This window comes from Aedes aegypti, chromosome 2 (assembly GCF_002204515.2).
Source record: "Aedes aegypti strain LVP_AGWG chromosome 2, AaegL5.0 Primary Assembly, whole genome shotgun sequence".
Taxonomy (NCBI): Eukaryota; Metazoa; Arthropoda; class Insecta; order Diptera; family Culicidae; genus Aedes; species Aedes aegypti.
Window position 1 is genome coordinate 100,328,082 of NC_035108.1, and position 11,305 is coordinate 100,339,386.

General features: G+C 40.0%; 2 protein-coding genes across 7 annotated transcripts in view; both read left to right on the plus strand.

Annotated features, from left to right (window-relative positions):
• The window catches only part of LOC5578230 (probable multidrug resistance-associated protein lethal(2)03659), a 99,763-nt gene extending 93,698 nt beyond the window's left edge, over positions 1-6,065 (plus strand). For all 6 annotated transcript variants that reach the window (XM_021841695.1, XM_021841698.1, XM_021841700.1 and 3 more), the window contains 3 exons: positions 3,834-4,882; positions 5,432-5,578; positions 5,646-6,065. In XM_021841695.1, coding sequence (XP_021697387.1) covers positions 3,834-4,882; positions 5,432-5,578; positions 5,646-5,699 — 1,250 coding nt within the window. In that variant the 3' untranslated portion in view covers positions 5,700-6,065. The remainder of the gene's footprint in view (positions 1-3,833; positions 4,883-5,431; positions 5,579-5,645) is intronic.
• A 3,619-nt stretch (positions 6,066-9,684) lies between these two features.
• On the plus strand, positions 9,685-10,970 carry LOC110675826. The gene is made up of 4 exons (XM_021841702.1): positions 9,685-10,026; positions 10,094-10,206; positions 10,288-10,401; positions 10,489-10,970. The coding sequence occupies exons 1-4, from the start codon at positions 9,955-9,957 to the stop codon at positions 10,664-10,666; spliced, it is 477 nt and encodes a 158-aa protein (XP_021697394.1). The 5' UTR covers positions 9,685-9,954; the 3' UTR covers positions 10,667-10,970.
• The last annotated feature ends 335 nt before the right edge of the window (positions 10,971-11,305 follow it).

Consider the following 11,305-nt stretch of genomic DNA (forward strand, 5'->3'; position numbering starts at 1 on the left):
GCATTCATTGGATTGAATACATGACTTTTGTTCATATACGGTTCATAGTGTTGATAGTTGAATATTATGGAGTATCATGATGAGATTTATGTGTTTCTTACATGAATGTCAATGGACACATATAATGTGAATCGGATTTCAATTGTCGTAAGAGTATGTGACGTTTTTAATATTTTCTATGATATTTCTTGGTTCAGTGTACTAGAAACAAAATTTCATGGTTACTGTGATGGTCCCTTGAAACAGTTTTCTAAAGGATTGCTGTTCCATGACTCGATATTTCTATGAGTCGATGGTCCCTTCAATATCGACTCATGGAGGTTTCACTGTAGCATCAATTATGAACAAAGTATATAACAAAATTAATGTTGAAAGATGATTTTCTTTTTTATTGTTTAAATAATATGACTACAAAAATGAGTCATGAAAAGATCGTCTGCACTGGTATATTGTGAAACCTCCATGAGTCATATTTTCGCTACTCGATATCGACTCATGGATCCATACTTAAATTTAAACTACATGTTTACTGTAATTATCCCCAACAACAGCTTTCCAAGGTTTTACTGTACATAACGCGACATTACCATGAGTCGATCATCGCTTCAATAATCAGAGCAATCATGGACCGTTGACTATAATGATAAACCCAGAGAATATTATTATACTAGAGAAGCACTGAGAGCATTTTGAATTTATTTATAAACAACACAGGCAATAGCTATAGATCGTTTCACGCCTGACATAACCTCAAAACTCCATATAAAAATATAGGTCAACAATTCCAGCAGTGAACGTCAGTTCCATATAAAAACATCGAAACAATTCCATCAGTAAATGTCAAAGAGCAGGACAGTCAATTGAGCGTGATTGCTATCACATTCGAGGTGATTCGACCAATGTTGTAGTGCACGTGTCGTCCTGTGAGTTGCCATAATAGACCTAGCTAACCGGTCACGACACTTTCATATCGCTTTGCACTAACTCACACCCGACTGTTCTTGAGTAACAGCTTTCTGCCGCCCATTAGACAGGCCTTTTTATGAGACAGGTCCGTGTTTCCATTCGTTTCTATCAGTGGAGGACTGGTTCCATACAAGACTGTCAAAGACCTTCCGAATCAGTTTATTTGAATCATCTCGTGAAAAGGCTTATTGATCGATTGGAACCGCGTTTGACAGTTCTTTGATTCCAGTATTCGCACTTCTCTATATAAACAAATTCTGTGGATAAACCCTACTTTCTTGATAATCTTGAACTTCAAGTAGTGTAGTAAAATACCTTGAAGTGAATGAAAGCCGAATTTAGTACTGTATCATTTAATTCCACTAGAGTGTGTATCCTTTGACAGATACGCGTATTTCGATCTCCATTGTAAGCCCACCTTCAGCATCTTGTACTAGGCTCGACGAAGACTCAACTCGGAAAGTGATTCTTAAAAAAAAACTATGTCAAAAGTGAATAGGAGGACGAATTTTATAAAAATTCTTTATACTGGTGCAGCTGATAAAGAAAGGAAAATAAATATAACTCCTAACTGTGTTTCCTAACCTGTTTATCCAAGATTTCTAATGGTTTTTGTATTGCTGTGTGCGTTTGAAATGGAAATATCAAATGCGGGAACACCAAACGCGTTAAGATTGTCAACAAGGAAGGCGAAGTCAAAATTTGATTTTCTTTGCTGAGTTGGCAGTGATATTGCTAAGTATCCTTTGATTACTTTGTGTTACTGCATTTGAAACTCACTTAGACTGGATTTGCACGTCAAACGCAAACAGCAATCAAGCATGGGAAACATTCACTCGAATGTTGCATTTCTCTCGCTCACATCCACAAGCGGTCAAGAGCGAGATTGCCGTTTCTCCGACCAAGCTGAGTGTTTCAATTTCCAATGCGCTTTCTTCTTGTTCGCCGAGCGACAAGTTAGACAAAAACGGCAACAGAATTTTTCACTACCGATTCCTTGTGCCGAAGGCATCCGATTGCTGTAGCGAATGACTCTTTACATTCCGATTCCGCACGAGTGGCATTCGTATTTGAGAGCTGAAGAGCGTTCACTGACTGGTAATACACAAGGCGAAATGTTTCAGTGAACGCAAAATCTGTACATTTCGCAGGAAGCTTTCAGTGATCGAATGGCGAACGCGTTCTTTCGTGTCTCCAATTTAAGAGAGGATATGCGCTCTCTCCGCTCCGTATATCTTTTCAATTTCGGTTTATCTCAATCGTTTACGATTCGCCGGGATTGCGCTCACCCTAGTAGCGTTCGGCAGTCATTGAACATTCGGTGGCAGCGGATATTTTGCAGATATTTTATCGATACTGTTCGCGCGAGTGAGTGACTTTTCCCATGCTAGACAGCAATAATAGAAGCCCGGAAGCAGTTGAATAATATTTGTTTCAAGAAAAATCCAACACAGTTTGTAAAGAGAACAGAAAACGCCATATTTCTAAATACTGTCAAACCTCCATGAATCGATGTTCCATTGCTCGATATCGACTCATGAAACCATACTTGAAACAAAAACAAAAATCAATCAATCAGCTTGCCAAAGAATATTTGTTCCATGACTCAATATTTCCATGAGTCGATGATCCCTGAAATATCGACTGGAAATTTGACTGTAGTTAAGATTCTGAAGTATTTACTTATGGAATTTCCATGCTGAATAGCGCCGTTTGGTAGCATAGTTTCGAATCAAATGGATAATAACATGTTAAACATACTTTAGCCTTGGACAGAATAAACAAATTTGTTGAAGACATCATTTCCATGATTATGCAATCAGAATTGGTTCAGTAAATCACTGTACTTGAGCAATTCTTGTTGAATTGCTCAAGTTGTGTACAATGCACCGACATTAGCCTTGGCCTCAGACCCTTATCTCCCAGACCCACCTTACGGTATTTCGGTATGGTACTGCTATCCTGAGATAGCCGCGATCAATATACAGCATGCTCACAAGCGCCATCTGGTGGTAGCATTTCTAGTTGGATGCTCTATCATATGCTCGACCTTGACGTACTCAATACTTTTGCTGAAGACGTCAACTTTCTAGGTAATCGGGATCCTGAAATATTTGTGTTAAAAAAATTTCATACTCACTGGCGTCATCTGGTGATGGAATTCCGAATTAAATAGATCATCACATATTAGCCCTTGAACTATCGAACAACTTTGCCGTAAACACCATATTTCTAAAAAATCGGGATCATGAGATATTCGTGATTGAATTATTGCATGCTCACTAGCGCCATCTGATGGCAGAATTTCAAGTTTGATGGCCTATAATATGATAGTCCTTGACCTACTAAATAACTTTGTCGAAGACCGCATCTTTCTAGGTAATCAGGATCCTGAGATATCCGTGTTTGAAAAATTACATGCTCACTAGCGCCAACTGGTGACAGAATTCCGAAACAAGCATCCTATCACATGTTAGTCCTTGATCTACTAAACAACTTTGCCGAAGACACCATCTTGCTAAAAAATCTAAATCCTGAGATATTTGTGTTCGAGATGTTGCATTGCGAAATGTCCACTTCATCGGTTCCCCCGGGACACATTCCGATGGCCACTGAAGGGTGAGGATGTTTCCAATGTTCCATTTGTCCACTGACCGATTGGTACCGTTGAACTGAAGAAATTTGCCGAAGACATCAATACTCTATCTTGCCTAGCTTTAGATTGACAATCAAAATTGCTCCGCGTGTACTCAGTACACGATGCGACCGCTGGTGTAACTTTTTTTTGAGCGACTGACGGAAGGTTAACTATTTTATTTACCCTATAGCACTAATGGTTATCAAACCAATCTTTCTTATCCTCACAGCACGCTCCCCAATATACTCCCATCTCTCGGCATCGCTGTCCGGCCTATCCACAATTCGAGCCTTCGGTGCCGAAAAGGTCCTCGTGAGTGAATTCGACGGCCATCAGGATCTGCACAGCTCGTCGTTCTATCTGTTCATCTCGACCTCTCGTGCGTTCGGGTTCTACCTGGACGTGTTCTGCGTTATCTACATTGCCATCGTGACGCTAACGTTCTTCATCAACGGGGACAGTGGTGGAAACGTTGGTCTGGCCATCACCCAAGCCCTGGGCATGACCGGAATGGTGCAGTGGGGTATGCGTCAATCGGCCGAACTGGAAAATACGATGACTTCGGTGGAACGAGTGGTGGAATACGACACGGTGGATCCGGAACCGGCGCTGGAAGCCGAAGGCGAGAAGAAACCACCCAAAGAATGGCCACAGGAGGGTCGTGTCAAGTTCGATAAACTATCACTGAGATATAATCCCGATCCGGACACGGATCGTGTGCTGAAGGGGCTTGAGTTCGATATTCAGTCTCGCGAAAAGGTCGGAATAGTCGGTCGAACTGGCGCGGGTAAATCGTCCTTGATCAATGCCCTGTTCCGCTTGTCCTACAACGAAGGATCAATCGTTATCGATTCTCGGGACATCCACGAAATGGGACTGCACGATCTGCGTGGCAAGCTCTCGATCATTCCACAGGAACCTGTCCTGTTCTCCGGAAGTCTGCGCTACAACTTGGATCCATTTGACGAGTATCCTGATGACAAGCTGTGGCGTGCCCTGAAGGAGGTTAAACTGGAGGAAGCCGTCAATGAACTGCCTTCGGGGTTGTCCTCCAAGATCAACGAAGGCGGAAGCAACTTCAGCGTGGGTCAACGACAGCTGGTTTGTCTGGCTCGTGCTATTCTGAGGGAGAACAAGATCCTGGTGATGGATGAGGCAACGGCCAACGTCGATCCTCAAACGGACAAACTGATCCAGCAGACGATTCGGGAAAAGTTTGACGACTGCACAGTTCTGACGATTGCCCACCGATTGAACACGGTGATGGACTCGGATAAGGTAAGTGTAGGCTCGGTGTTCCCCAGACCGTTATTATCAAAAAAAAAAAAACCTTCAAACTTGTGCTGACCATTCGTTTTCTATGACATGTCTGGGCATAATTTGACAAAAATTGTAGGGCCCTTTTGATGGTTGAAGTCCACCACAAAATTAGAGATATCTCACGAGTTTTCCTTTACCCAGAGCTGGTAGCAGGTTTTTTTTTAGAGGCTTGGTATCTATTTTCAATGGAAAGTCTTATTTTTACCAAAATCTTGTCTAAAGTACCTATTTTCCTTGAATTCTGATTCAAAATTCTACTGATTTCTCAGGGACTATAACGTGACTTTTCAACAGGTTCTTTAAGAATTTGCACTCAATTTCCTCGAGGATATGCTTCAAGACTTATCCTATTAGTATACTTTCTGCGATTCCTACAGGGATCTCTACAGAAATTTATTTTTTGATAAAACGAATGGTGAGCAAGGATTTGATGGAGATTCTTTTTTCTGGTGAGCTTGGTCTGTTTTCCGGATCAGATATTTAACAGCCTTTGTTAATATTTTGTAGGTGTTAGTAATGGACGCTGGACGTTGTGTGGAATTCGGAACACCATACGAACTACTGACCGCGGAAGATGGACCTAGGATATTCTACGGTATGGTCAAACAAACAGGAAAGAGCACGTTTGATCACTTACTAAAGATTGCCAAAGAGGTAAATTTATTTGTTTCGTTGGTGTGTCATAATTCATATTCTTATTTCCGGCATTATTATCTTCCAGGCTCACGAAAAGAAACACCGAACGGATAGTGGAAACATTGCTTCCGAAGCATAAACCTTGCATTGCGCTAACTCAGAAGCCTCATCTCATCAACGTCGATCTTCACCCACCCTTCGCTTTAAATGTAGTAAACTTAACAAGCCAACAACACTTGCAAAATTGTGAACATGGCAGAACTGGTTAACTAAAAAGTGCCTGATTACAAGTGCTACTTAATATAGAGCAGAAATCACTAGAATAGACAGTGTGTAGAAAGGGAATCGTTAGGTATACACTAAGTACAAAGCAGTATGAACTATTGTTTTTCAGCTAGGAAAAATAAAAAGAACAAAACAGCCACTGAACTCTTAAAGCTACTTAACTTTTTTTTTCTGAAATCAGGTGTCGATAAATTAGCAATAATTTAGTAGGTATAGTAGGTAGTGAACGAAACGAAATGTTTGGACGATACACATGCTTGAATGTGTAGTTTGTTACGCGAGCCAAAATTTTGCTTGCTTTTGTTATACTTTGCTAGTCGCATGTCTCCACTTATTCATTCAATTGAACGGTACTTATGTATTTACTTTACGTACATTGCTACGACGGAGTAGAGTGTCTGAATAGATTTTTTAGTATCCATTTTTGCAAGAAGTCACATTTTTTATTATAGTATAATAAACCTGTGTTCAATATAAAAAAAAAAAAAAAAAAAAAAAAAATGAGAAGATGTTTTATTTCTAGGTACCACGATTTCAACCCACTGCTTGCATTACACATACTTTCTACTCAACCTTTATTTCATACATTTTTTGATTTGTCAACATGATATTTGTGGGTTATGCAAAGTCCAGCATCAAAAAGAAAGCAAGTCCAAAAAAAAAAAAATGGGGACGGACCTGGTGTAGTGGTTAGAACACTCGCCTCTCACGCCGAGGACCTGGGATCGAATCCCATCCCCGACATAGTCACTTATGACGTAAAAAGTTATAGTGACGACTTCCTTCAGAAGGGAAGTAAAGCCGTTGGTCCCGAGATGAACTAGCCTAGGGTTAAAAATCTCGTTAATAAAGTCAAACCAATCAAACCAAGTCCAAAAAATATTCTGTTTTCAGCATCAAGTTGATATCATAGTTTGATATCAATTTTGTAGTATTTCACTAAAAGGATAACTTTTCTAACGTTGAAGTGATAAACATTGAGATAGACTTTTAAAGACTGACTCGTCATCGTTTTTTCCTTCGCTTTTTATACATGTTTGTGGTCGCTCAGTGAGGATCTCGGTAGGTATCTCATATCATTGGATAAATTCTTACAATTTTCGGGTTACATATCGAAATGGGCTCTGGCTCCACACACTGCCTCAGCACCAACACAACTAAGCCTACCTCTATCTCTACCTGTAATCATATACTTCGTTTTTTTTTGGCCAGGCCTATCCTCGCTGTCCCTCTCTTCAGAGGCACGAAGCATGTGTATGTGCGACCGTGTGATGATAGAGCCGTTTCTAAACACGCCAGATCCCCTCATAGCACTCTCGAGTGCAATGTTTAACAGCAAATTCTATAGTACGTCCCCTTGCTTTAATCCGTCTAACGAGATTGACACCTCGTCTGCAATTTGAACACTTGATTTCGAACCATGCTGCTTAGCACGTAACAGCCTAATTAGTTTCATCGGAAAACCATGTTCAGACATTATCCGTAACACAGGGTGTCGACTACCTGGAAAAACCTGGAAAGTCAGGGAATGTCAGGGAATTAAATTTTTGACCTGGAAGGTCAGGGAAAGTCAGGGAATTTCACTTGAGGTCAGGGAAAAAACATCAATACTACAACATCAAACGAGTTGATTGTCTGGAAAATTATTGTTCAGGCTAAGTCAGCAATACGATACCGTAAAGTGCCCCAATTCAGCGCATTGCCTAATTCCGCGCATTTCATACAAAAATATGTATTTATGGATAAACAGATTAATATTGCAGCAATTTTTTTATTCCATTTGATGCTACTTTGATTTAGTAATAGTTTGAATCACAAATAAAAGCAAACAACGCAGTTTTTCGCGGCGTAAAACAATAATTAGTAGAGGCCCGCCTAAGTAGACGCCATTTTTCTAATTTCCTTAGCGTCCGTGCTAAGACTGTAGGACAGAATCAAAAGCGATTTCTATTGTCGAATTCGTTTTTGAACCTAGGTTGGAACTGGCGCAACCCGTTCTGAATCACAGTTTCGACCCCAACCCGATTCAGGTTCGACCGAACTACAATTTGCTTGACGTTTGTTTGTTTATGTGTTGATCACCGACCCAGTTCCTAAAAACGAAAACGACATATATTGAAAATGTTTCATTTTTTATGCATTATTCCATGAAACTACTTGCTACAGATATGTTTCATGGTACTTCTATGTAATCTTATCAAATATTAGCATAATTATTGAGTTTTATCCAAAAAAGTATTGCGCGGAATTAGGTTACGGCTTTTCTCATAATGCCCTAATTCCGCGCATTGTTCTTCGCTGAACAACACACAAGTTAAACATGCTATAGTCGTCTTCACAGCTGACTATTTCTCTGAAAAGTTTCTTGATGCATAAATACGTTTCACGTACAAAGCGGAATATCTGGAAAGCTCACTTACAGGGGGCTGTTCAGAAACCACGTGGTCATTCTAGTGGAAGGAAAAGTTTGTCCAAAGACCAAAGTTCTTAAAAATTTGAAAATTGTTGTGTGAACAATTTTGAAAATCCGAAATAAATACCACGTAGTTTATGGAAAGCCCCAAATGATTATTCTATACATCTGTGCACACAAAATTTACTTAACATTGTGAACCACAAATAGAATTGCCAATGTATGGTTGATTGCAACTCTTATTCACATTATACAATCCTTATAATCTTATTGAGAAAACAACAAATAGGGGTCTTCTATAAACGCACTCTCGGATAGTGATTCACAGAAACGTGATAATGCGAATAAAGTTCCTTTATTGTATGAACAGTTTAGAATACAAATATAGGGGTAGTCGGGGCGGTTTCACCAATGAGATGGAATGAGCACCCCTTGAAAACTGCATAAATTCTTGAAATTTCATTAAAAATATCATGCAACCCATGTTATAAGTCAGTGCTCTAAACTCAATAAGAAAGGAATAATTTATGTTCGAAATAACTGGCCATATTGTCCCGGATGGCTCTTACAAATTTCATCATTCTAGAGTGTTGATGTTTGACTCTTACAATGCTCTTTACAATATGATCTGTTTACACAGATTGTTTCTAAATACTAATAACTTTCCTGTTTAGTGAACAACATAATTGAATTTTTAGATTCTATCTCTATGAAATAATTTCACAACCTAAAATAGGGCGCTCATCCCATTGATAGAAAATCGACCCAAAACATGACAAATTTTGAAAAAATATTCATTTGTTAAAGTTGACGACGGAAATCGTGCGGATCTTGTATATTGATCTAAAAGTTGTTGAACATCATATACTGCTTCGCGACTAAAAATGGGTGAACTAACGTGCGAAGTTTGATTTTTGACCAACTTCGCCGCGTCGCAACTCGATTCTCAAAAGTGCGCATAATGCACACGGCGGAGGGCATAGATGCACACTATAACGAAGTGACTCGCGACGCGGCAAAGTTGGTCAAAAATCGAACCTCGCACGTTGGTTCACCCATTTTTAGTCGCGAAGCATTATATAAAGATCCGAAAATTCAAATTTACTTTCTGCGCTTCTAACGACTTTTCCTCAAGGTAGTCAAGTTGCTTCACTTTCTCCTATACGAAATTTACACGTACCAATGCCGCGGTATTGAAAAGACCATAACAAATGTTTATCTTTATTTCATGTGATATTCAAAAAAATATGAAAAATCTAAACGTAGACTAAAGCGTTACGGCTCATACAAAACTTAACTTTTTTTCATACAAAAAGCGTTACAGAGGAGGCAGGGGGTTGAAAATGTTCAATCTCAGTGTTACGTAATAAATGGATGCTGTCTTACACGGGAAAAAATCTGATCCCATTATCATGATTCACGAATCATGAAAATTATAAATTGCTCTTGGGACGAAATCATGATTCAGACTCATGATTTTTGAAGCTGAGCTACCACTAACATGATTCAGAGCAACCATTTTCATGAGCTCCAAATCATGACCATGAAAAGCGTTACGCACACGGTGCAGCTGTCAAAACGTGTTTAGCAAAGCTTGTGCAAAGCATAGTTGGCTGCGCATTCACGGAAAAGTTGCCCTTTTTTTTTAAAAAAAAGTTCACTTTTATTGCCGGTTTCCTGCGCCGCTGTTGCTCTAATGTCGTTCCTGCTCTACTATTCCGTTCCTGCTCCGTTGATATCGAGCTATTCCGGCTCTGCAGAACTACCGTTAAGTGAAAAAAACGCATGCAATTCAATACAAATGCTGACAATTTTCCACCGTCTTCTCTGTTTAGCCGTTTCATTCTGTTCCTTTCCTGCCGTGGCTGTTGCCCGTTCCGGCTCCTGTGTACCCGTTCCGGCTCCGCATTGAGGGAAAATTCTTCCGGCTCCGCTCTACTAACTACCGGTAAGTGATACAAAATTAATCCATTTTTGCGCCTGTAATCGAAATCCATTTTGACCATTTTCCACCGTCTTCTCTTTTTAGCCGTTTTATTGTCCCAGTGCCACTGTCGCCATTCCCGCCGCGGCTGTTGCCGTCCAATAGGTGCATCCGTTCCGGCTCCGCATTGAGTGACCAGCTCCGCCCTACTAACTACCGGTAAGTGATACAAAATTAATGTATTTTTGCTCCTCTAATCGAAATCAAATATTGACCATTTTTCACCGTCTTCTCTTCCGTAATAAGCTCCCGATTTTGTTGCCGTTCCGGACGTTTCGTTTTCAGCCTTGGCTGGTTCCGCCCAGTAGGTGTTCCCGTTCCGACTTCCCCCACAACTACCGGTAAGTGTTACAAAATGAATCTATTTTTGCATCTGCAATGGAAATCAAATGCTGACCACTTTCCACTGCCTTCTAATTCGTAATTAGCTTCCATTTCCATTGCTGTTTTGGGTGCCCCATTCCCACTCCTACTATCCTGTCCATAATCATATAGTCGACGTAAGCACTACTGTAGTTTTCAACACAATCTCTGTTGTCTAGCAACAAATAATACAAATTTAAATATTTTTATCAGGCAGACATTCAATCTGCCGCTCTACACATAATTTTCCCATGTTAGTTTTTGACTCTTTCTTTCTGTCTCGACGTTCCTACTAAAATTTGGCCTGCCTCTTCAACTCAGTGTTCCTTTAGCACTTCATAGTAATTAATTGAAGAGATTTCTTTGCCTGCCATTGCACGAATAATGATTGTACATTGTGTGGCAAGCACAATGATAATCTATGCCCAGGGTGTCGAGAAAAATTCTTCCTCGACCGGATCGGGAATCGAACCCGTCGTCTCCGAAATGGCGATCCAAAGCCTTAACCACTACGCTACCTGGAGACCCAAAGTAACTGCATATCAGCCCCATGATGGAATTGAACTGACCAGGAATCATCATAAGGATCTGCTTTCGAGGTCATTCTATTTTTCTATAATTTATTATAATATTCTAACTTCATTGTAACTGTAACTTTATTATCGTACATACATTATTGACCCAATTTTGTCAGCTCCTG